This window comes from Anguilla anguilla, chromosome 15 (assembly GCF_013347855.1).
Source record: "Anguilla anguilla isolate fAngAng1 chromosome 15, fAngAng1.pri, whole genome shotgun sequence".
NCBI lineage: Eukaryota > Metazoa > Chordata > Actinopteri > Anguilliformes > Anguillidae > Anguilla > Anguilla anguilla.
This window is the reverse complement of record NC_049215.1, coordinates 6,420,704-6,447,467: the sequence shown is the minus strand read 5'-3', so window position 1 is coordinate 6,447,467 and position 26,764 is coordinate 6,420,704. Positions and strand designations below refer to the sequence as shown.

The 26,764-nt window shown below is 49.0% G+C and overlaps 1 protein-coding gene across 9 annotated transcripts in view; it reads right to left on the bottom strand.

Annotated features, from left to right (window-relative positions):
* The window catches only part of LOC118214637 (disco-interacting protein 2 homolog A-like), a 100,071-nt gene that overhangs the window by 28,758 nt on the left and 44,549 nt on the right, over positions 1-26,764 (bottom strand). For 4 of the 9 annotated variants that reach the window (XM_035394759.1, XM_035394761.1, XM_035394760.1 and 1 more), the window contains exons 2-7: positions 17,259-17,330; positions 9,679-9,795; positions 8,910-9,029; positions 3,215-3,439; positions 1,723-1,908; positions 1,013-1,054 (exon numbers count right to left, since the gene is read on the bottom strand). In XM_035394759.1, the coding sequence (XP_035250650.1) occupies positions 1,013-1,054; positions 1,723-1,908; positions 3,215-3,439; positions 8,910-9,029; positions 9,679-9,795; positions 17,259-17,330 (762 nt within the window). The remainder of the gene's footprint in view (positions 1-1,012; positions 1,055-1,722; positions 1,909-3,214; positions 3,440-8,909; positions 9,030-9,678; positions 9,796-17,258; positions 17,331-26,764) is intronic. The other 5 variants (XM_035394763.1, XM_035394765.1, XM_035394766.1 and 2 more) reach the window with 3 other exon arrangements.

Here is a 26,764-nt window from a genome sequence, read left to right as displayed (position 1 = left end):
ATGGGTCAAAGGTCAGTACTGCACTTTAGAGGCCAATCCAAAGACCCGGTGACTTTTAAGGGGACGACCGAGAAAAACACACTGACAAAACCAAACCAGTCAAGACCAATAGAGGGACGTGCGTATGTAAATATAGATGTGAATGAGCGAGTCTGTATTCGCATGCTATATGTGTATATGCATGTGTAGATTTAATACATGCTTAGGGGGCCAGGCTTACAAAGCATTTTCAGGGAGAAAATGTCTTAGGTTTCAGTCAGGCCTGAGAGCGCTGACTCGGACGCTGTAATCGCTGCTTGAAACAATTGGCACGACCAGAACACTGATATCGTACAACTCGTTACAACACGATTTCCAGCAGCAAGCAAGCGGGACGTGACTGGCTCATAAAATATTAAGTACATTTCATTTATTTATGGTTTTTAGATTTGAAAAAAATGGCTATTATATTTCAAGGGGAGTGGGATGTGTGACCACTTTACATAACCTTTAATGACTCTTCAATAAAAGCATACTCAAGAATTTTATGGCTATTTTCTCTAAGGACATATTACCAAGCCAGTATTGCAGAGACGAACACAGACACTGTGCACTGGAAGTCATGGATAGTACTCTAGAGACAGCAGCACATCTTTGGTAAAGCAGAGTATCCTGGTCAATAATGTCAGCTGAGACTAAACACCAAAGTAATAGCTTTATATTCCCAAGCAGTTACATGGCTGTTCATAAAAGTACTTTTAACAGAAAAATCTCTTTTTGCTCACTGTGTGTGTGTGTGACTGTGTGTGTCTACGTGTGCGGGTTATGCGTTATGTGTTTTGTAATGGTGTGTTATAAAATGCGTTATGTTGTAACATGTCCTATCGTAAGTTCATCGGGCACAAACCGACAGACAGGCGGGTGGATGTAACGTACAGCTGGAGGGACAGGAGTGTTGGAAGTGACAGGAACAGAAGCTAGGCTCACAGACACTAAGACCCGCAGTTAAGCTTGAGAAACGACTGATAAATACCATCCGTTCTACGGACGACGCTGCCGGCTTTCCCAGCGAAGCCTGAGGAGAAAAACAGGTCAGTGAAACACACATTCGGCACGCCACGCCACGCCCCGGTCCTAAAACACAGGGCCCGGGAATTCAATCGTTTAATCACAACCGCAGGTCGCTTTTCAGAGGGCAAGCCAATCCCGTCCACTGCTCCTCCCTCCCCGACCCAGTCACGTTCCCCTAAACCTCCCGGGCCAATCAGAAACCGAGGAGCACGTCCACCCTCCGAGCGCTGGGGCCTCCGCGTTCATCCTGGGTTCCGAACCCGCGCCCCAGCGCTGTGTGTTTCACCGGGCTGACTGCGGTACGCGCACCGGCAGACACAGGCAAGGGGGAGTGTCCCTAACGGTGAGGTCACGTGCTTCCGTCCGTGCCCCACCCATATCTGTCACTAACAAAAAAACTGGGGCATGCTTCCCAAAACACACCCATTCCGAAATGAACACCATATTTATCTCAAAGTCTAATGGGAGCGATTCTTAATTCCATTTAATGTATAATTACTTCCAGTCTTAATCACCATTAATAGGCTTGCCATCCTATATCATCTAGCCTATGTTCTAAAGCATGTAATTTCCACACAATCCTCATCTGTAATGGACTAGGCATCCTCTAAAGCTGTCTCACAGTACACACTCGTCAGGAGGAGGGTGAATACCCCAGTGGTGCCCCGTTACCATGGATTCGAGGGTTCAGACAGAAGGGCGTGGCAGTGAGTTTAGGGAGCTCACCGTCGGCGGTTTCCAGGGCGTTGCCGTGGTTGTAGCCCCGCGGGACACCTCGCACCGAAGGCACCTGGGGCCGCTCCGCCTGCGCGGGGCGCTCGGACACGCCCGTCACATCGGGGGGCGCAGAGTGGTTATCTGCGGGGAGGGGGGTCAAAGGTCAAACCAGGGCCCACTGCAGTTACAGCACAGTTCCCATAAGCCTGTGGGGCTCCTCCATCTCTGACTTGAGTGGAGCATTTAGCACAGGGTATTTTCATTTGTGTGTCAATTCGAGAAGAAGACAAGATAGGAGAGTATACAAAAACGAGTGAATATTCCATTCATTTTTTTTTTGCTGGCACAAGTCTTTTTTGAACCATTATGGTCACGTGACAGACTGTGAAACAAACAGTAGAAAAGCCCAGTATGCATTCAGTACTCTGGCATAAGTCAACCCCGAAAAGGGGGCTACTGCTGAACTAAGAATTTCATGTCAAATTTAATTTTGTATTCAAAGCCATAGTGCATGGGTTTTATGGATTTTATGGGTGTTCAATCAAAAAAATATCCAGTAAAATTCAGCACCAAAACAGAACTTTGAATAATATCCATAACTCGCCCCTCCAATCCAAGCATTAGCCTCTAAGGCATGCCCTCGCTACTGCCATCTATAGGCGCCAGGCAGTGGTGCAATCTCAGCCAGTGAGCTTTCTGCCAGCCTCCTCTGGGAGAAAGTGAACACACAGCCTAGGTTTATGAGCAGTGCCCTGTGAAGAGCAGTTCAAAGAGACCTAATATAGCCGGAGGGGGAAATAGTTCCAGAATCTCATTCATAATTTAGCCTCTCCGTGTAAATAAAAAAAAACAGAATAAATATGAAAAGGCAACAGGACTGAAGATGCCAGAACATTTCACTTCTGTACTTAAGATGAATGTAAAAATGAAAAATTAAGTTGGAAATTTGAGGGGGAAAATAAAAAAATAAAACAAATCAACAGAGCAGGGTATAAAGAGGCCAAAAATGCTGTAAAAATGAACAGGACCCACAATGCAACCCTCATCCAATGAGACGAGAAGAAAGCTCTGGGTTCACTGCAGTCTATGGCGTGACTGCCCTACAGAGGTCAGAGCCTCAGAAGAATAACACTCATCTTATCAAGTGAACAAGAAGAGCTCTGTGTGGACAATAAACGACAATGGAAAACACCGCAGTGGAAAGTGCACAAAAAACCCAGGCGAGAAGCTGCCGGGTTTCCATTTCCCTTTTTCCCCAGCCCAGTAGGGGCGCGCCATGCAGCGATGCAGGGATCGGGCCCGGTGAGGTGAGGGGTGGGGAGAAGGGCGGGGCCTGGAGGCAGAGGGGGGGGGCCTACGAGTGGCTGCTGTCAGAAAGAGGGACGAGCTCACGAGGCCGGGGACGCGCTGGGATTGGTGCGGGGGGCGGGGCCACCTTGTCACTGACCTATCTGGGTGTGCGCCATGAGGTCCGCCAGCAAGGTGGCGGCGGCGGCGGCGTGGGGCCTCCCCCCGGGGTGGGAGGAGGTGGAGGAGGCGGAGGACGAGGTGGAGGAGCCCTGGATGACCCGGTTGAACCAGTGCTCCACGCTGGGGTGGCCCGGGTAAGGGGTGGAGGCGGTCCGGCCTTGCCGACGCAGCGAGCCCTCGTCTTCAGAGGCCGAGGAGGTGTCTGTGTGGTCAAGACAGGCAGCGTCACAACAACAACAACAACAACAACAACAACAAAAAAACAAAAAAAAAAACAGACACGGCGATCAGCAGGTGACCGCGGTGATGGTTGCCATGGTTACCCGTCCGCACTGATGCAGCGAGAGAGCGAATGAAAGCAACAGGAAGAGACGGGACAGAAATCATGACTGTACGAGACAGACAGATGGAGGCGGTCTCTTGATGTGCACTCAGAAGAGTTCGGCAGAGATGAACTCTTTCTGTATGCACTCACGGCTTTCTGTGGATGTGCCCAGACCCTCTTCCCCCGTAACAGAACTGAATTATGCCTGCGGTGCCACTGTATTGTATGCATACAAGTGACGAAAGGGTGGTGAAGATGGTTAGTGAGGACTAGTTAGTTCGGTCTGCACGTATATAGAAACACACATTCACACGTATATAGTCTGCACGTATATAGAAACACACATTCACACGTATATAGTCTGCACATATATATAAACACACATTCACACGTATATAGTCTGCACGTATATAGAAACCCACATTCACACGTATATAGTCTGCACGTATATAGAAACACACATTCACACGTATACGGTCTGCACGTATATAGAAACGCACAGCCGAGCTAAGCACGCAGGAGAAAGAGCGGTACGTTCCAAACGCGGTTCTCCTTCTCGAATGCGCGCTCGCTATTTTTAAACGCTACGAGACGACCGCAGCTTGCGAAGCACATCGAGGCTTATTTTCGGGCTCAGGCGATGACGGCTTTAGTGCTCCTGCCCTGCAGCGACGCAAGTGGCTTAAGCAAGCACTGAATAAGCTATATAAGACTAGCCTATATTCTCTCTAATGTCTACGGGTAGAGTATGGGGGCCTTCGCCAAGAGAACGCCGATGAACCCACGTCAATCACGTCTCTGCCGCCAGTTCGTACAGCCATTTGTGGAACGGGTTTCTCTCTACGCACAAGGGACTTTAACGAGCACCAACAGTAGCCTTGAACTCTCCCACGGCAAGATAGATTAAAAACCACAAATTGCATGCTGTTATTTTGTTCATCTTAAATACCGTGAAATTGGGATTTTTGTTGGCTAAGATTAAAAAAAAGCCTGTTCGAAACTCCAAAATGAAAAGAGATCCAGCAGTATCACAAGCCTGTTCCTCTCTACGCTGGCCTACTTTCTCCTCAGGTACAGGGCCGGGGAGTGTGAACAGAACAGATGTTCTGGATGGAAGTTCACAGCTTTTACCCTGGGGTTTTTTTAAATGACGCATTTTAGGACATGGCAGGAACCCCTCAGCCCAGGGGAAATTCACCAGAACTTGCCCAGCATGGTACTAGTGCGTCAGACAGGAGAGAGGCAATTACAGGAAGAACGCCACATGACAAGTTATCTTTAGAACAGGAGATGGTCCAGAGAGTACTTCCTGGTACTGCGTTATTAATTAGTGTCATTATCAAGGCTTCGCATTTCCTCTCAGATTATGAGTGAATATTCACAGCACATCTCCCTTCACACATTCACTAAACTTTCCAACAGTCATATTCTCTAGCCCTCCACAGTTTACATAACATTACTAATTTGCTGATTAGACAGGCTTATACAGAACAATGTTCTCAGTTCATATACCAATCGCTAATACAGCTGGATATATCAAGTTTATTTACGGAGGCAAAGCACCTCATCACATGATCCAGTAACAAGGAACAGAAACTGCAATCGGCCCGTTTTACGCAATGTTCCTTAACCTCAAATCCCACCGCTACGCACAGAGTAAACCCCAGGCCCGTACAAAGAACGCACCGCTATTCCACACGGAAACCACAAGCTGCGGGTGACCACTATAAGAGAAAATAATGCTTTTACGCTTCGATTACACCAAATTCATTCAGCTCGCATAAATATTTCAGCACGCGCACTCAGTCGCCAAAGGATCGGGGCATCCTATTTACCCAGGAGAAGCTCTGGCACGCAGCTCTCCTAAATACGGTGACCCGATATAAACTCAGCACAACGCTGGCAGGGGCCCAGGAGTGGAACAAAATAACAAGAGGACCGGGAGGAAAAAAAGCACGGAGAACAGACTCACGAAATTCTGATTTCGACGCCGCCGTCGCACAGCGCCTTAAACCACTCACGTATTTAACGCGCTTCACTCCAATGCGATGCAATTCGGCTCAGAGCCGTCGGGAAATTCCATGACAAAAAGTGAGTAAAAATTCACTCACTGGTGCCCTTTCCTTCAAAACTTAGTTCAGAATTGACTCAACTACTCCCAACAGTGTTAGAATCTGACATGATGATATTCACAAGTCCTTTCGGTCCTTTCATTCACAAGTCCCCCCCCCCCCCCCCCCCCCCCCCCCCCCCCCCCCCCACAACCACCGCCTATCCAAACAACACTGAATCTACGGGAGGGAAAAGAAGGGGGGGGTCGGGGTACGCTGGGGAACTGCTGCTGATATACCAAAATATTTTTCACAGGAAAGAGGTGGTGCCAATCACAGAACTGCGTGTGCGAAACAAGACGGGAACAGGACGAACCGACAGGCTGCCTGGCATTCCGGGGAGCGCTCGCCAAAAAAATTAATCACGCAATTAATCAAACGAGGGGGGACGCTTGTTAGGGGGCGGGCGTCGGAACAAATCGGAGACAGGCCGAGGCTCAGATGCGGACGGCGAGCTGAGGCGAGGGAGCAGTCCTCCGCTCTGCACGCGCTCCGGCCCTCCCGCTGGAGTCACGGCGGAGGCTGCCCTCACTTGACGACGCACGACAATGCGTCTCGTGTACGCACTGACGAGCGAACCTCGCCGGCGGCCACGTCGACTCGCGCTGCGCGGCGTTCCCCGTTTCGAGAAGCTAACCTGGTGCGACCGAACACGCCGCCGGCTCTCCGCTGCAGAGAGACGCCGGGGCCCAGAGAGATTGCGCCGAAGCAGCGCTTCCGCCGCGTGACCGAAGCGCCTCGTTTACACATTAGCTACATTACATTACAGGCATTTAGCAGACGCTCTTATCCAGAGCGACTTACACAACTTTTTTACATAGCATTTTACATTGTATCCATTTATGCAGCTGGATATATACTGAAGCAATGCAGGTTAAGTACCTTGCTCAAGGGTACAACGGCAGTGTCCTTACCCGGGAATCGAACCTGCGACCTTTCGGTTACAAGCCCAGTTCCTTACCCACTGTGCCACACCACGGCAGCACCGTGTTAAAAGAACATTTGCGACGAGCGTGCTGACACTGACGCTGCTTCTGAGATCAGAGAGAAATGAATGAGTTTTTTTTTGCCATCGTTTCTGTGCCCTGCCAAAATGGCTTTTCTTGTTTATAGCTTCGCCTTTGACATCTCCCCCAGTCCCTCTCTCTGAGCAACCTTGACACAGATACCACGTGAGGGAGGGAAAGAGAGTTTTCTAGTCTCATTATCCCAGCAACCCAAGGCCAAGGACTTTGGAAACGAGAAATGAACATTTATGTTGCAACTTTGCAGTTTAATACGGAAGATTAGCAGTTTTTCCTGGGAACAGGTTTAACACTTGCCCTCTTTTGCAACATGAACGTAAGAATTAGAACGGGGTGTTATTTTTCACCGAAAATCTGTTACACCTACACAAAACACACACATACACACACATTTCTATGACACACCCAATGCATACAAGCCTGGCAGAGTCCGGCCTGAAGAGAGAAAACAGTAGAAGTCTGTGTATGCGTGCATGCGCAACTGTGCGGTGCGTGTGTGTGAGAGTGTGTGTGTAGCTGTTTTGTGTGTGTGTGTTTGTGTGTATAAGGCATGGCTATGCTGATGAACATTATGCTGTGGCCCTCACTCTGGGGTAGAGGCCTCACTGGACGCTCACTGTCAGGGGACAGCAAGCCAGACACCTCACCTGGACTACAGGCAGTCATGGGTTTCAGGTGGTCTAATGTGGGTCACACATATGCACTGCAAACACGTGTAAACATGCATTTGAAGGAATTCGTACTACCACCAAAGCCCCTGAGCCACCCCCCTCCACCCTGCCAAAGAAAGAAACAAATAATGATAAAATAAAACAGCTCTGGCCTGTAGGCCTCAAACACCAACCCATACATATAGAGTCTCTAACTAATTCTGCTTTGCTCACACCCACCTCTCAGGCAGAGACGGGGACCGGCTATCTCACTTGTCCTGCTTTGACGGCCCATAATGCAAATCATTAAACAGTCGGCTTCATTGTGCAGATCTACGCGACTGCAAACTAAGCATAAAACTGGCATAAACAGACCGGTAAAATATGCCTTTCTCCTCGGCCCTTCTCATCTGAAACAATAAGCCTGAGCACCCAGGCCCCAGCTGCCCCCCCCCCACCATACCAGCCCCTCAGGCAAGGGCAGTCTCTGATTGGCCGATCCTGCTTCTTGCCCTCTTATTTTTTATTATAGAGATGTAATAAATGTGTAATAACACTGATGTGATTTTCAGTGTAGGCGTTAACCTGAATAGAGTGATGACATAAATCCCTTGAAGGAATAAGTGCATGGGTAAACATTATGCCTGGCACCAAAAAGGTCTATGCAAACACGGGTATGATCAATGTGAGAGAAATCTTGGGAATTCTTCATGGCTGGAAACCAAGACCAGGGTGGCAGTATGTAGTATTACACTCTAAATCACTTCCTGTTCTCTGCACCAGGGGCTCACAATGATGATGTCAGTGTGATGTCATAGACCTGCTTATTGAACATCATGGAGGCAATAAAAGTGTAAATGTGGGTAAGTAGTAAACAACTGTACTATAATAAGTTTTTTAAAAAACCTAGCTTACATCTCTTTTAGTAGCCATACTTTCTCAATATTTTCCCTCAATTATTAAAGAAATATTTTGAGGAAAGCATGCACACAGACAAGCACGCATGCACACACACACACACACACACACACACAATCAGGCATGTCCACACACAGCAAAAAATCTCCTCAACTCCATAACACTAGAGAGATCTCATTTTAGTTCACAGATTTCTGATACACCTCCATAATTCATGAATTCACTGTGTCCGTTAGATTTCTGCAGGTCTCTGGTACAACACAAAAGCAGTCAAACCGCAAAAGATCTGCACACATTACTGCTGCATTAAATATGGAATTATTCCACACTTATACAAAACATGTGGGAAGGGGTTCTGGGAACTGAATGATGAGAAAGCTTCTTGTCTCCGAGAGAAGAAGGAAAGTATTCATAAAACATAGCGTTATTCCCCTTCTCTAAATGATATATTCAAAATGTCATAACCATGACAACAACTCTGTGTAACGTGGGAGTCCCTAAAGCTTCAACGTTTCCAAGTCCCAGTAAATCACTTGCTCTCTTTCTCTCCGTCGTCGTCTCTCACCAAAACAGTTTGTTGAGCACGGCATTGTGGGTACTTGCCCCAGAGTTCCCTGGGCACGGCAGGCTGTGCGACTCTTACCTGGGGGAGTGCAAGCCTCCACGGAGGACTGGACTAGCACGGAGCGTCGCTTGGAGGGCATGGGCATCTTCCTCTCTTTGTACTTGGCCAAGGCTGCCTGCACAGCTTCTGTGTGGATGTCTGAGGAGACACAGCACATGGGCACCGTCACTGTCCAGTGCGCCAAACTGAGCACCACAATTCAGCTCCTACCATCCCCTTTACTGAACACCACAAGTCAACACCCACCATCCCCTTTACTGAACACCACAAGTCAACACCCACCGTCCCCTTTACTGAACACCACAAGTCAACACCTGCTGTCCCCTTTAATGAACACCACAAGTCAACACCTGCTGTCCCCTTTAATGAACACTACAAGGCAACACCTACTGTCCCCTTTAATGAACACTACAAGGCAACTCCTACCATTCCCTTTCATTTCTGCAGTACAGATACAAGCTCTTATACATTTAAAATAGGCCTACATGCTAAGATCCATTTTTGCGGTTTCTAAGTTAATTTTAAGTTTTTTTTTTATAGAGACTGGAACTCCACTTTCTTGGGTGTCATTGAGTTGCTTATTAAAACAGCGTTAAAAGCAGCTGAGGAATCTGCCAGGGTTTGGAGGTGTCATCTCAGCTACAGGCCTCGGCTTCGAGGAGGGCATTCGCAGCGGAAGTCGCGCCTGCGATGGCGGGACCGGCGGCCGCGAGGGACCGGGAGAGAGCGCGAGCGCCCGGGGGAACCTCCCGGACGGCACCGGGCGGGAGACACGCCGGGCCCTCACCGGATCTGAAGCGCTCATCGCGGGAGTTGGCGGCCCGGGCCTTGTGCTGCTTGGACGCGGCGGGAGCGGCCGGAGCGGACTGGGCCCTGCTGTCCACCTGCAGAGACGGATCTACCCCTGCGGAAGACAGACGGCAGAGCTGAGCTTCAGTTTCGTACTCATTCTGCGTTTAACCAGGAGAGGTGAGCCGCGAAGATCATCATCTCAGGCTTAGAAAGCAGCAAACACCAACACAAACTTAAATACAGTCGCACAGCGATGCCAAGTCAAATCCTTCAGCCTCGGTCTGACAGTTACACTCTTCAGTTACTTTAAATTAAAAATGAAACCTCTGAACCAATGAATGAACCAATGTCTTAGAAGGTCCAATTTTATCTGTTTCCACAACATGCACCGACACCGAGGTGCATAATAACTGAAAGCTTTCTTCCCAAGTTCAAAGCATGGAAAGGGTACTTTAAAAAGGCTGCTTGTTAGAGCTGAGCTGATATTTTTGTAACTTCCCAGCTTAAGAGAACAAAGGGAACCTGGGAGTTTTCCACTGTCGGTTGACTTTGGTCTATGACAGCACCCCAAAAAACACACACGCACACACGCGCGCACACACACACACACACACACACACAGTCTCATCAGTATTTCCCTATCTTTGAGTGCTTGCATGGGTATTCTTTAGGCAGTTTTAAAGGCTGTGTGCCAGAGGCCGCACTCTCCAGTGCATCTTCAGTCAGGGCAAAGCACAGGAGAGTGTTGTGGGGGGAAACTTCATTAGAAGTTAAACAACGTTAGAATCCCAGTCACGCTCCTCACAAAGAGACTGAACGGCCTCTGTTTCAGCCCCAGTCTGGTTTGGATTGCAGGAAGTCAGGCGATCTGTTGTACTTTTCAAGGTCGAGCAGCAGCACCAGCATTCCAGATCAGCCATGAAACGGTCAAGAAGAAAAATTTCCGCGGTCCCTGCTGGGATAACCTACCCAGACGAGACCAAAAGAACTGGCCAGCCAAGACCGTGTTCAAACACACTGCCGCAATCACTCGAGCAGAACCGTTATTTATGACAGATCACCTTTCATTTACCTACACCGTACCGTCATGCATTTCAGCCATTAATGGTCTTAGCTTTCCACGTCTGGATTTTTTTGAAACATAAAAAAAAGATTTTGTTTCAAATTGCTTTCACTCTCTTTTTAACAGAAGTGTAACAGAACCATTTTCACGTCTCAGCTTAGCACAATGATTCATGCGTTTAAGATTTAAACCTCATTCATGACAAGGCTATTAGTTTTGCCTTACAAAAGGAACCTGCTCTTACAGCATTAGCAAACCAATGGTGATGTGTTGCTTGGGTCATATGACAACCTACTGAATCTTGTTCAGAGAGGCCACACACAAGAGTACTAGGCCTACAAAATGTGCATTTTCCAAATAAGCGCTTTTTAAAGCGTGGGATTGCTAATGTGCCATGGACACAGGTCACCTGCTGCTTCCAGCTGATGTAGCTTTTCAACCTGAAGCAGCTCAAGACTGTCATGGAAACCCCAAAGGAACTGAGCTGGCAGAAAATGATCTCGGAAGGTTCCAGAACCCCACGACATCCAACAGAGCTTCAGACTGCATGAGTGAGAAACCACGCCCTCTTTCCCCAAGTGCTTCTTCACCAGAGCATCCTTACAAGACAACAAGGCAAGGAGAAAGGAAAGACGACAGACAACCTCTAGAGACAGAGCTTTTATTCGTGTTACTGGAAGAAGCAAGGCCAGACAGGGTGTTTGAAACCGTACGCTAGCACGCCGCGGTTGAAAGCCAGACCGATCGCCTCACAGCAGGCAGCTCAGCGGGCGCTCGGCCAATCACAACACGCGACGGCATTACCGGCTCTTTTTTTTTTTGGATTACACACCTCGTTGGAACACGAATTCCTTTCAGCCGTCACCGGGAGGGAAAATGAAAATCAGGGCGGCTCTATCCAGCCGAGCACCGTCAGGGGTGCACCCCGTGACGGATTCGCACGGAATTAAAGGGCTGTGTCACGCTTCGGATTCAGTCGCGGGGCCGCGACCGACGTCGAACCGAACGTTCGAATTCAAATTGAGCGCCGCGCGGCGCCGAATCGGCCACGGCGGGGACCCGGCAGCTGTCGAATCGCACAGCCGACTGAAGACAAGGAACGGCGGAGCAAATACCAATTCCGAATCGTCACGAGAAAGACAACAGAGGAAGAGAAGCAATCTTTCTGTCGATCTGTATTCCTCCAGGTCCAACACGGCGGGGATATGGCTGCCTTGAGAACTAGCTACCTTCATTCCTAACTGACACCTGACAAAACCTGTGAGTAGGAACTGCATCTCCCTCCTCATCTGTCACACCAAAATATGTGAACGAGGGTAGAGAGAACCGAAACTAAACTGACAGGCCTTCCTGCTCCTAATTTGAGACTCTCAGCTCCCTGCAGACAGTGCTTTGTGTGGAGGGAAAGGACGTAAGTTTGCGTTTCAGCAGAAGCCAGACCTTGCGGCAGAAGGCCCTCATTAAGGGACAGAGTGAAAGTGTGGCTAAAAAAAGAATGACGCGCAATGTCCAAAAAAAAAAAAAAAAAGACTGCTGACAAAACAACCCCTGGTAAGTACATCAAATCCTGAAATAGCACAAACCAGGAAAATAAGACCTAAACTCTCCTTCAGCTGTCACCCTGGATCCCTACAGTTATGTCTTCCCATATAGCCTACTAAAAAAAAAAAAATAAAGAGTCACAACTGTGAAATAAAATATGGGATAACCCATATTGCAGCTGGCCTGAAAATAAAATCAAAGGCCTCAGCCCCTCTGGTCTTTGGACCGACCACAGCCCAACACAGAGATCGGAAATGCTGTCTCTACTTTTAATTGGTCTGAAAATATCCAGGATTAGATGGGATGCTAAACTGAGGAAACTATGCATCTAGTAAGGGGCAACTGCCTTCTGGGAAGAACCACTTACAGCATTTAAACTAGTGCTTTACATCAGCCCTAAAGTGGGATAAGTAGGCCAAGTCTTCTCCCTAAAATACACAATTTCCTCATTTAAAACAGTCCATAAATGTAATGCATCACCTTTAAGTGGCAGACTTTACAGATAAATCAGACTGCTGTTGTTGTCAATACTCCTGAAGAATTAGGCAGAAGGATTAATTAATCTAAAAACAAACCAGGAGATAGCAAACGGGATCAAAATTCACTGCCTTAAAAAGGCTCATTCACGAACAAGACACAGATCCAACACACAACAACACTGATGAAGATGAATTTAAAAAGTCATTTTTCAATTATACTTTTTGTAAATGGATCGATTAAGACTTCAGAAGCTCGGTCCAGGGACTGCACCGTAGGTCTTGGGGGCTGAAGCAGAGAGCTCGTTAGGCAGCTCGTTAACCCTTCAGCATCCCCCTAAGCCCCCGCCCCGTCCCCTCCGTTGGGGTATGCGGTCCCCCTCCCGAACCCCATGCCCAGCAACCGACCCCCACGCAGACCCGCTGTTTAGTCTGGCAGTGAAGTAGAGCGTGGGTCTAGGCGGGACGTCCCGCAGGGACCCCGTCCTGGCGGCTGGTCATTAATTTTGGGCGCTTATGAATGGTTACGGAGAGTGGCTGGGGGGTGGGGGGCGGGGGGCGGGGCCTCGCGCTCTCTTCAGACGGCCTCACCGCGGGGTCCGCGGCAGGAAGTGACACGCTGCCGCTGACAACAGAGGGGCGGACCGATCGATCTCACAGCTCCAGAAGCTTCCGCGGAGGAGCTCGCGCTGCGCAGAAGAGGGCAGAAATGTGAAACGATCGATCTGTAATTAAAATGAAAAATAGCACTTGCTGCACTTTTTTTTTTTTTTTGGTTGAAATTCCCTTTGTCTCAACAAAGATAAATTCATGTACTGTTACCAAAGCCACAGAAATGAACCACGGCAAAAAAAAACAACAACGGTGCTTCTCACAGCCGAGCAAAAGCAAGCAGACGGGGGACGGCCATGTCTACTGATGATGCCAATCAAACAGGCGCAATCATTATATTTGCATTCAGACAACAGGGAAAGTACAGTGTGACAGGCAGCTAGTCACAGTTTGATCAGACAGAGTGTTCTCTCTGGGAAACACTAACAGAATTGCACTACAAAATTACATATTCATTGCAATGGAAGATGGCTTTTCTCAGAAATATTTTTCCAGCTGGCTAAAAGTTGTTTGGCACGCAAGCTTCAATTATGCAGGTAGCTAGTTAAACATGCAAGGAAACATGTTCAGTTAATGAGTCAGGACTATCACAGAAGGAAAACAATTGACAAATAACATTTATATCATAACCGCATCAATTTAAACCAAGGTTCAAGTGCCTAAGTTACTGTCAGCTACCTGAAAATCCACAAAACTTTATTCAAAAAATGAGACCCAGCAAATGCAGTCTGGTAATAATTTCTATAAGGAAGAAAAGACTGAGCAAACACACTTTTACACACACCCACACCCACACGCGCACACACACGCGCACACACGCGCACACACACGCGCACACACGCTCACACACACGCACACGCGCACACACGCGCACACACGCGCACACGCGCACACGCACACACACACACACACGCACGCACACACACACATACACACACACACACACAGTTGGAGAGCCCGGCACAGGCAGCCTTAAGCGTTCCATCCTGGGGCATCACGAGAAGCCCAGAGGTCAGCACAGGTCCAGCTCTCAGCCACCAATCGCTGGCCTCGGGGGTGGAGCAGGTCAGTCTTTTCGGTGAACGGGGCAGAGCAGGCCACTCTAGCGTCTCTGGACAGTGTGTTTTTTTTTTTCTCTTCTCTTGGCCACTCTCAGGTACACGGTGGGCCCGTGACAGTCTGATCCATCTCGCTGGCACACACAGGGATTGTAGCCCATTCTGGGAAAAGTGCACCGATTCCTGTTAAATGGCTGATACAAGAACAGAACAGCTTTGGGCCTCCATGCCCTCCCCACTATCAACAGCTCTGAGACTGCACCACAAGGTTAGAGGGGAAGAGAACAGAACTGTCCCCTTCCAAACATCAACATAACAAACCCCATCTCCAATACACCGCCCGAGCCACCCTAACAGTCCTTCCGCATAAAAGACTTTTGGAAATATTGATTTTTTTAATGCTCAGGTTCACTTCACAATGGAACCCTTTCTGTATCTGCATAAATTATTTATTCATGTGTTTTACTTGGCTGCACAAACTTATTTTGACAGCAGTATGCAATAATCCCACTTTGAAGCATTTCAAAATCCTGGGAAAGGCATGCAAAGCAAAGGAAACACATTTGCGAGCTTAGATAAGATTTAATTAAGATGCTTTTTGAGGGAACAAAAGGCTGACCTGTTCTAGGGGAGAACAATATTGGTTGCGTAGGAAATACCTCACATTCTAACCTCAAATGAGTCTGATTGGTTGGAAGAACGTTCCCCACCAAAGCGTTTGCATTAGCCCATTAGCACAACAGCGACTCGTGTTTTACATATTTGCGAACCCATTCTACATAACTGCGACTCCAGTCTACATATTTGTGAACCAATTCTACATGTTTGTGAAACCATTTCCGTATTTGTGAAACCCCATTTACAGATTTGTAAAACCATTCACGTATTTGTGAAACGGTTTAAGATATTTCCGAAACCCCATTGACATATTTGTGAAACCGTTGACATATTTTTGAAACCGATTATATGTTTGTGACTTTCGCCACAAAGATTCCTCCATGTGTGTCCCTCCCTCCCTCCCTATACATGACCAGCAGTGTGGCATCAAGAGACACACAGAAATTAAAGACTGAGGAAAGGCGTGACTGGTGTAAACTCATTTAACCCATTCAGAGCTCTGAGATCATCTGAAATTTCCGGACTATTCTGAAACGTAAGGCAACAACAACATGCAGAACACAGTAAGTCTGCTTACCACCTTAGCTTATTTACAAATTGTATACGATGCAAATATCACACACTTTGCAATGTTAGCACACCACAATAAAATATAAACAGGGCATTTGACATCAGACTATTGACTATTAACTGTTGTCTTTTTGATGATAAGATAAACGTTCGTCTGTGCACAGAGGTTACACATCAGATTTGAATTGTCAAACTGAAATCTAAGCGATGTTATCCACTGCAACAATAAGTAAATACCCTTAAGTATTTTCAAAATTTCCTGTTTAAAACATGGTTTATCATGAAACCTACACAATGATTACTGGTCGCAAAACAAATCTATATTACTCACACATATAATAATATAAATATCCAAATCCATAATGTATTCCAAATATTTTTTGTTAAATACAGCATGGTACCTTACATAAAGCAGCCTGACAACAATAACGCCTAACATTGTGTCAGGTCTCCATTCTTTCCTCCATTACGGCTCCAGCAGCCAGTGCGGAAGGAGAGATTGCGTTCCCATTGTGCACCGATGCATTCACATTCTGGACATGCACGATGCCCTGAAAAGACCTCCCTTTTCCAGGGAGAACGTACCTCGGTGTGAGACTTACAGCACAGCTACTCAGGGGATTTCAGCTGGAAAGAGGACGTCAATCAGATCAGAATAAAAGCCCCGCCCCTCCCCATTAACGCCACAGGGTTTATTAGAGGTGGGCTCTCGGTTCAGACAGACAGCCTCGCGGGACACGGTTGTTTCCGGAAGCTTTAAATACACAGACGCGTCCACTGGGTGGTTGCATTTGCTTGAGGACAGGAACCGAGTGGAACTAAGGAAGACCCGAGAGAAGGCGCAGTCAGAACCTCTGCACGTGGAGCGCGTTCCTTTTCAGATATCGCGCTGACGGTTCCCATGGGAACGTCCATCCCCTACGGAGTTATTATGGGATGCTGAACGATTGCAGCGGCGTATTGCGACACGCTTCTGCCAGGAGAACGGCTTCCTCTCAGATGACTTGTGCAGCTTACATTTAACATATGTCATTAGCTGGAGCACTTCTACCACGGTTGCACTACACTTCTACCCAGAGAACAATGAACACTTTAAATCGGGTATAAATCCTACTTCACAATGTCAGACCCGGCCATTGTGGTGGTACAGCATGTGTTTGTCACGCTGTCACGTCAATATTTGCACAGAGAGCAAGTCTGTCGAGCCCCGCTGGTTTCAGAGCTGAAAGATGGCACAGAACAAAGAAAGACTACAACAAAAACCGAGGCAGAAATACACAGGATGCCTGCGCTCCAACAGTGTGAGATAAAACAGGTGGGCTGCAGCAGATTGGGTTGGAGCAGAGTGAAGAAATGTGCGAGTCGCACACACTGTAAATCTGCCAGCGTCTGAGAGCGTCTTCAAACCATATCGGGAAGCAAAATGAATTAGCAAATTGGGTACAAATTAGACTACATGTTTTCCCAGCCCAAATGTGAATTGGCAGAAATAATGTCAGCGAAAATGTGCAGCTTAAATAAGACTTCCCGTGGTTATATTTAGCCTATCTTCCTTTCAAATTGCGTTTCAAATCCAGCACAGCGCGTACGTAAGTCCATGAGCAGGCCAGCAGGGGGAAGCGGGGGGGAGTCTTACCTTGTATCTGTGGGATGTAGGGAGCCAGAAGCTTTCCTCTCTTCTTCTCATATCCCTTCTGCGTGATGTCCCCTGTGGAGACACAACGAGGACTGATGAGTCACGGGGGAGGGTGAGATGAGACGCCCGGGGCAGCGTCCGTGCCCACGGTCACCCCACCCTGCGCCAGCCCCCTGCCCTGGCACAGTGGGGGCCACGGGGGCAGGGAGAACGTGCCCCTCCAAGCCCCAAAAAAACAAACAAAAAAACAATACAGACGCTCAGTGTGGCGACTGACCAATGGGCGAAGACTTCCTAGGAGCAGACCAATCGGTGACAACAGAGAGGGTTCTGTCTCGCGATCGGTTAGATGACCGGTGCCAACGATCTGTCTCAAACACTGTCTCTTCCCGTCAAATACACACCCTCCACACTGCCGGCAACCACACTGACCCAAAGCACAGATTTGTAACACTTGGCCTGAGCCTACGCAGGCAAACTGGCACTGGGACCTTCACAGCAGTGTCTATACTCAACCCGACACCCTCGCATTCACAAGTCACAACCCATTAAGAGCACTGCATCAGACTCTACATACACACACACACACCCGTACACACCCGCCAAGACACACATACATACCCATCTACACACACCCACATCCACCTACATGGACACACACGCACACCCAAACACAGACTAAGTAAACAGATGTAGATATCCAATGCACAACTCGCAAGTCATAAAAATGACAAAGTGAAGGACCAATCAGAAGAAAGAGTCTCCATTAGATGCAATTGGGACCCATTCAGCACAAACCAGGAACAAAACTGAGATCACAATCCACGCCATTCCTGAAAAGCAAAGACCATTCAAAACAGGCCTTTATAAAACGATCAGCGCCTCAGATGTGTAACGTTCAGAGAGGCAGGCAGCCAGAAAGACCGCGGTGAGAGAAAAGCTAAAATACCCCCCCGTTACTCTACGCCCTTTTAATTGCAAAGCCGTCTGGAAGACGAGCAATTTCACGAACTCTAATGGGCGCTTTTCAGGTTGTTTCCCTTCAGCAGCGACCCAGAATCAGACACGCAGTAACGGGCTCTCTAAGACCGAGCCGCTCGGGCTGGCCGCTGAGAACGTTAAAAAACCACCGAGGCGACAGACAGCCCCCAGCGGCCCCTCTCTGAAAGCCCCCGGCTTTACCCGGGGGCTGCGGGTTCCATCCGCCGAGGGGGCGGCGGGGCGTCTGCTTCTCCGCGCCGCGGCGGTACCGGCGGAACGCCGTAACCCCGGACGGACTCCGCCTGCTGTGCGGATCGGCCCCGGGTCACGAGCTGAGCGCGGCGGTGCAGACCGCCGTCCACCAGCGGCGCCACGACCGCGACCGAGAAGCCTGCGGTCTCGCGAAAAACACAAACCGCTGACATCAGACGCCCACCGCTATCCGGCTCAGCCAACGGGTGTGGCGTTTTACGGAAGACCGGCAATGCTGAATGTTTTCCGACGTGGTTTACACAGCAACTGCGCACTCAGATCGCTGGGCTTCATCGACAGAGGCCAAGTCGCATCGATGACAATTCAGAAAATAGATAGGCCTAACTGATTATATATTTTCTAAATGATGATTTAATTTAACCTTCTACTGGGACTTTTGACTTTCACTGAGGGTGTGACAGAAAGGTTTGGCGCTGTAGACCATAATCACGTTTGGAACGTTTGATTGAACAACCCATTTTATGGGTTAGTGCTATTGGCTTGTGCTAGCTGCATCTATACAGCCTCATAGAATTGCAATCAATAAAGGCTAACAACACGCCAGCACTTACTTTGTGTAAATCTGACCACCACTACAGTAAAGTTAAAACAGGCAACAAACTAACAGTCTCACTTTCTGTGAGAAATGTATGGTCAAGCTCGCGCACGCAGACTGCCGTCTACGTTCCAAAGCTCCGTTTGGACAGCACAGACCTCGGGGTGAACGAGGGCCAAGCGAGAGCTGGTCCCAAACACAGGAAAGGCAGAAAACAGGACGTCTGATCTGTGATCAGTGTATAATTCGTCCAGGTGCGTAGAACTGCCGAAATCTGTCCTGCTAGAGTTGGATAAGTATCTGCGTTCATTTGCTAATTACATACCGCGTTAGATTTTAAACTTTTCCCTGTGTGGTAACTGCTCTTTGTTTTTCTCGTTGTTAGTGTTAATCAGTTTAACCTTCAGGGTCCAAGTTGAACTATGCGGTTGTTCCCTGCACTTGGACCGGTACTTCTCTCTAGGGGTTTCGTCATACTTGTTCCTGGTTATGGTTATACACTTTGTTGTACGTCGCTCTGGATAAGAGCGTCTGCCAAATGCCTGTAATGTAATGTAATGTAAAGTCTCACGCTTGTCCCGCCCCCGCTCCCACTTAGCAAAGGTGTCTGAAAATGGCGGCGTCAGTGCCGGAGCATGACTGAGGCGTGATCGGCCTCTCCCTCGTCCTGCCACAGACCTGTAAAATCAGAACGGGAGCTGCTTTGTTAACAGCCCCCGGTTGTTTGTGTACAGCGCCGCATCCCGCGCCGCTCCTCGGAGCTCGAAGGGCGAGTGTGTGTTTGGGAGAGGGGCGGGGCGGGGCGGGAGGACAAAGGCGCAGTGTACCAGGGGCGCCGTGGCAACCTGGCGCTGGGCTTTTGTTGCGGTTCCGCGCGGCGCGTGGTGGAGCCCGGCCGCCAAACACAATGGGGGATTATCCGGAGCGGGGGGCGCGTGAGGCTCGTCCATCACGGCCGCCGCGCTGACGCTCCTGCCCGTCGGCGTGGAGACGCTGCCCGGGTGTCTCATCTCACCCTCCCCGTGACTCATCAGTCCTCATTATGTCTCCACAGGGGACATCACGCAGAAGGGATATGAGTGCAGACCTGCACCTTTACGGAGCACTGACACCCTGTCCCTCTGTGCTGGGTGCTTCCAGACCAATCAGCTCCCAGTCCCCAAACTCTCCTGGGACCCTGGTGTGAAAGCCCCTTAAAGAGGCGCCCCTCTACCCCCACTGCTTAAAACCACACTCAGGCCCCAAATCAATACTTCTCCCCTCTCCCAAAAGCACAATCCAGTCCACCGCTGCTGACAATTACGGGTCAGTGAGAGACATCTAAAACACTTGCCCAACCCCCCACCCCAGTACAGTCAGTACCAGCAGACTTCCAGTTCCCCCTGAGCACAAGCACATAGTTAAGTGTCTCTTTGGCTCCTACGCACTTCCAACGGGGTCTATAAAAAGACCACAAAGCATTCCCCATTAGCAAATCTTAATAGCAAAGTCTGACGTTACCAAATGAACAGGCTAAACCGTTTTGATATTGTGCAGAATTTAATAATAACTACACAACAAGCATAATGTTTTGGACTACAGGGGACTTTCCACAGACAACTATGTACCTGTGAAAGGTGCACGATTGCAAGCTTCAAAAAAGCAAGAGATTCAGCTTTCATGTTTCATGTAAAATGTAGTTTTCTTTTAGACGTTTTTGTGCAGCATAAGATGGCCATATAATTCAGTCTTCTCAGGCAGAATGTACTGTAATCTATTACTCATGAGGAATCCTACATTCTGCTGTATAGACATCTAGGAGAGGGGCATGCTTTCAACTTCAACAGAGTGTGTGTGTGTGTGTGTGTGTTTCTGCGTGTGTGTGTGTGTGTGTGCGCGTGCATCTGTGTATGTGTGTGTGTGTCTGTGTGTGTGAGTGTGTGTGTGTAAGGAGAGGTTCACGCAGTGTTGAGACAAACAAGCCGTGTTGCAATTCAGCTTCACATGCAAACAAATATGATCGTTTTCATATACAAACTTCCCTGCGGCACTAGTGTCTGACACGGCAGGGAAGTTTGTATATTAAAACGATCATATTGGTTTGTAGATGAAACTCTCAATTGCACCAGGATGCCGATCACCAACTTGCGTCTCCAGCAGTTCACTGGTGATGCGTCAGTGTCTTGTTCTCCATGTTCTCTGATCTGTTCCTCTGCTCCTGTCTCCTCAGCCCTGAACAGTTCTGTGGGTTCGACAGAGCGCACTCCTTCACCACACAGAGAAGACGAAACCGAAACAGGCGTGGGACCCCAATGGTACAGGGGCTCGGGGGGGGGGGGGCCCGACAGTTACTCTCCCCTCCTGCAGTCACGGCCGCCGCCCCTAACGTGCCCCACCCGAAACGTCCAACGTCCAACGGACACACGAACCGGCCCACTTCCACCCCAAGGTCCCCGAGAGCCCCTCTTTGTGCTGACGCACACCACAGCTGTCAGTACACGCCTTGCTGATAAAACGCCAATCACGACCCCCCGTTTCTGGGCAACCAGCTCCTCCCTCACGTCGTCCCTACGCCCCCCCCCAGCCCCGCCCATCTCTGCCAGCAGTAATTACGCTGGCAGCCTGGCGAGCTGTGTGTGTGTCAGCCTCCAGGCGGGAACGTCCTCCACACCGCCTCAGATAGCTAAATATTTACAGTGCAGAGCGTTTGGGCCCCACGCTCCGCTCCTACACGTCTGAGGACAGTGCCACACACACACACCATTCATACACACGCATGCACACACCACATACACACCACACACACACTATACACACACACGTTCACGCATGCACATGCACACACGGGCATGCACGCACAACATACACACACACACACCATATACACACCATACACACACATGTTCACAGGTATGCACGCGCACACATGGACACGAACACACACCATAAACACACCATACACATACACACACACAAGCACACCATATAAACACACATGCACGCCATACACACACAAAACACACACACATGCAATGCTCTCACACCTAAACACACACAACCGCGTTCTCTCTCTCTCTCTCTCTCTCTCTCTCACACACACACACATCCACCTACACGCACATGCACAGTTTCCCCAAGGAATAAGTACACCTCTGAATTGTAAGCCATGTGACATCTTGAAGCAGGCTGCCTACAAGGAACAATTTACACCTACAGAAACAAACCCTCCTCTAAGAAAACAATGTCTGCTTGAGTCACACACAAAAGCCTTGAGCATAACTACATACACTCAAAACTACACGTCTAACATAACTACATATGCTAAAAACTCTGACAAAACTATATACACTCAAAACTACATGTCTAGCATGACCACATGCGCTCATAACGACATGTCCGACATAACTGCATGGTCTTAGCATAAGTACATTATAAAGTGCATTTGATGTTATTGTACTCTCAAAAGGAACAATTGATATAATAAGAAACGCTTCGCTGTGCACAACATTAACCCGTCACTTTAAACTTTATTTTACTAATAAGTTAAAGCAATGCAGTCATATCAAAGTGCAGCGGCTCTACAAGCACAGGTGACAATTTACAAACAGTGTGACACAGACAGATCTCTCTACATTACATTACATTACAGGCATTTAGCAGACGCTCTTATCCAGAGCGACTTACACAACTTTTTTTACATAGCATTTTACATTGTATCCATTTATACAGCTGGATATATACTGAAGCAATTTCGGTTAAGTACCTTGCTCAAGGGTACCACGGCAGTGTCCTACCCGGGAATCGAACCTGCAACCTTTCGGTTACAAGTCTAGTTCCTTACCCACTGTGTGTCACTCCGTCCTCTAATGTACTGTTCTGGCTGACCGGATCCTCTATTAGGAGGAATATCTGCCACATTACCACTCCATTCCCGGGGTTCCCGGGACACGAGCGGAGCCGGGACGGTCTCACTGGGGGGCTGAAAGCGTGCCGGTCTGACCCAGCCCCAAAACCAAGCGATGGTCAGACCGCGCCCAAGCTGCGCAGTGAACGGCGCGCCACAGGACCTCAGCCCTGCGGCTTCAGAGGGGGAGTCGGCTCCATACCGGCGTTAGGCTGGGAAGGGGGGGGGGGGGGGGTGGGTGGTGTGGGGTGGGGGACAGGCTGTGGACAGGGTGACGGGAGCGAGCGCTCGGGGGCGGGCAGAGGGAGGGGGGAGACGCGGACAGACACCGGGGGGAGGCGGGGGTCTCGACTCGCTCGGAGCGGGGCGAGAGGCGGGAAAAGAGAGCGAGCGAGCAGACCTTCGGTCTGGGAACGAGTGAAGACTCCAGAAGCGCGGACTTCGAGGATCTCTTTGTTCTCTTTTATAAAAAAAACTGAAAAAGACCTTCACTCCCACATGACTCCCCCCCCCCACGCAAATCACACTGGGAGCTGGGATTACACCGTCACTCACACACACCAATCTGACTGGCCAGCACACATATGCACTGTCGCGCTGTCACACTGTCAGGAACAAAAAATACACACAAAGCAACCCCAGTCTCTGTCCCAGTCTCTAACACAGAAACACACACACAGACACGCATTGCACACAAACACACAGTTCAGAGTCTCAGCCATTCAGTTTGCCTCCCTAAGCATCGGACTTGATCAACCACTCACACAAGCGATCTCATAGGGAACGACACTTAAATGTGAAAATGGTCTTTTATGTTAGTGAAATGTACTACATATTAACACAATCCGCACACACACACGCACACACACACAAACACAAACACACACACACACACACAAAAGCGCACACGCACACAGACACAGACACAGAAACAGACACACACACACACACACACAAAAGCGCACACACACACATACACACACACACACACACACACACAGAAACAGACACACACATACACAAAAGCACGCACGCGCACACACACACACACACACACACACACACACACAGTGGCAGTCACCATCCATCACTCTGAGCAATAAGGCAGCCGATATTAAGGGGGCCGGTGAATTAGGGCCGTGGACATGTGGCCCGCCGCCCGCATGCTAACGACTCCCCCAGCACCTGAGCACCAGGAGAGCGTGAGCAGCCCTGTACCACACAGAGAGAGAGAGAGCGAGAGACAGTGTGTGTGAGTGAGAGAGAGAGAGTGTGTGTGTGTGTGTGTGTGTGTGTGTGTGTGTGTGTGAGAGAGAGAGAGAGTGTGTGTGTGTGTGTGTGTGTGTGTGAGAGAGAGAGAGAGAGACAGTGTGTGTGAGTGAGAGAGAGAGAGAGAGAGAGAGAGCGAGAGCGAGAGCGAGTGTGTGTGAGTGAGAGAGAGAGTCTGTAGCTCCTCACTCTCCTTATTCTGTTCGTGTCCTTATTGGACTTACTTGGCTGACATTTTACCCATAATTCTGTGCTTCTGTTATTTCACACACAGTTCTGCATTTGTTCTTGCTCAAGGCGACATATGTGCCCAGATATGGCCCTGCAACCTTGATCTTAATCCTGCAGTGTAGCCCAAAGCTACTGTCAAAACAGCCTAAAGCTTGAATGTGACAGCACTGATTAATGCTACGGTATGATGGCACACAAACAGTACCAGAGTCACAGCACACTAACAGTACCAGAGTCACAGAATGCTAAACAGTACCAGAGTCACAGCACACTAAACAGTGCAGGAGTCACAGCATGCTAAACAGTACCAGAGTCACAGCACACTAAACAGTACCATAGTCACAGCATGCTAAACAGTACCAGAGTCACAGCACACTAAACAGTGCAGGAGTCACAGCACACTAAATAGTACCAAAGTCACAGCACATTAAACAGTGCCAGAGTCACAGCACACTAAATAGTGGCAGAGTCACAGCACACTAAATAGTGCAGGAGTCATAGCACACTAAATAGTGGCAGAGTCACAGCACACTAAATAGTGCAGGAGTCACAGCCCACTAAACAGTGCCTTGAAACGTTCCAGTCTTTCTAGATACAGCTGACTGGTCTAGGGAGCTAGGATGAGGTGAAAGAAGTGCTCAGGGTCCAGGGTTGAACTGGGAGACCCCACTGGTCACGGTCCATTGCCGTTAATGCCTGCCGGTCCATTCACTCCGGTCACGGTTTAATGGTGAGCGTTCGGACAACCTGCCGGTTTCCACAGCCCTCACACGAAGTGGAGGCAACCGATTCTGACAGGTGTGCCTGCGCAATTCTCCCACTTACACTTGCGGCAGACACGCGATATCGCACACCTGCCACTCAGACAACCGTCCCCGATCACATGACCCTCCCCACGCACCTTACACTGCTAACTGCATCGGTCTCATTAGCTCCCAGTGGAGCTGTATCAGACCCCATAATGAACAAAGGTTAAGACAAAGTCAAAGCGCTCCCCACACAGCCAGTTCCTCTGTCTTCTGAGAGCGTCACAGTTGTGACACACGCTCACTGAGTTATCAAGCCGAGCAGGCCATATGGCAAACACCTCCCTCTTGTTCTTGCTATTGGAGAAATCTGTGCCCTGCATAGTGCATGTGTGCGCACACAGGCGTGTGTGTGCATGTGTGTGTGTCTGTGCGCATGTGAGTGTGCATGAATAATTTTGGACATGGCATTTTTGTCAAAATGTAAAAAAAAAAAAAATTTATTAATATCGCTAACACAATGTCTTACCGTCTTGTGTCACCTTCTTATGTCATTTCCAGCCAGACGAAACCTATTCGTCAAATAAAAATTCACTATAACTCAAAATTTGGCATGGGTATGAATAATGTTCTTTTATATAATGGGCTTAACTATATACACACACACACACACACACTTCCTTCCACACAGCTACCCCTCTCAGTGATAGGCTGGTTTCGCCATGCGGTGACCAGCAGGACTGACCATCCGGTCCAACGCCATTTGCCAGAGTTTAAACCAGCACCCTGCTCTCAGCCTATAAAAAACAGGCATACACGTACACACACACACACACACACGCACACGCACACACACACACGCACACACACAAACGCACACGCACAGTCCCGTACACACTACAGTACACACCAAAAAGCCAGCCTATGGACATCACCATCAACTTGGCAGACTCTTATAACTGACTGAGTCAAGCTGCAGCCAGCCTGTGTTCTGGGCTGCTCAGACAGAGGCTGCCTGTGTCAGCTCCTGCAGGAGACACAGGCACACACAGGGCTCTTCACTCACACAGGGCGGCCCCACGCCGGTCCCCCGCACAGTCCCCATGCCGCCATAACCCCGCTCCATTTCCTGCCAGCAAATGACATCATAGCGCTCTTCCAGCTGGACTGGGAGCATGCGGAGAGACTGGAGGAGGGCAGGGCCAGAGCTACAGCAACAGCCTGACTTCATTCATTCGCAGATGTCGTCCTAAAAACAGCACTTCCTGTTTAAATTTAACCCCTCGCGAGCGTAGCCTACGAGCGCACATCAAATCAGGAACATCTGCCCCAGAGAACGGTGGATATTTCAGCACACGGCAGGGTCAAATCCCAGGGCAGAGAGTGCTGCGATACAAGCCAGTACGCTGCTTTATCCAACTTCTTTATGCAAATATGTGACAGTACAAGAGGATTATGGGGAAAAAGAAATGTGTAGGTAGCTGGTCTAGATAAGGCTGAATGCTAATAGATGACGAAAGTTGAGCAGTCGTTTAGAACTGCATTTCCCACGTGCGGCCGGGGTAATATAATCCCCCCGGCGGTCTCT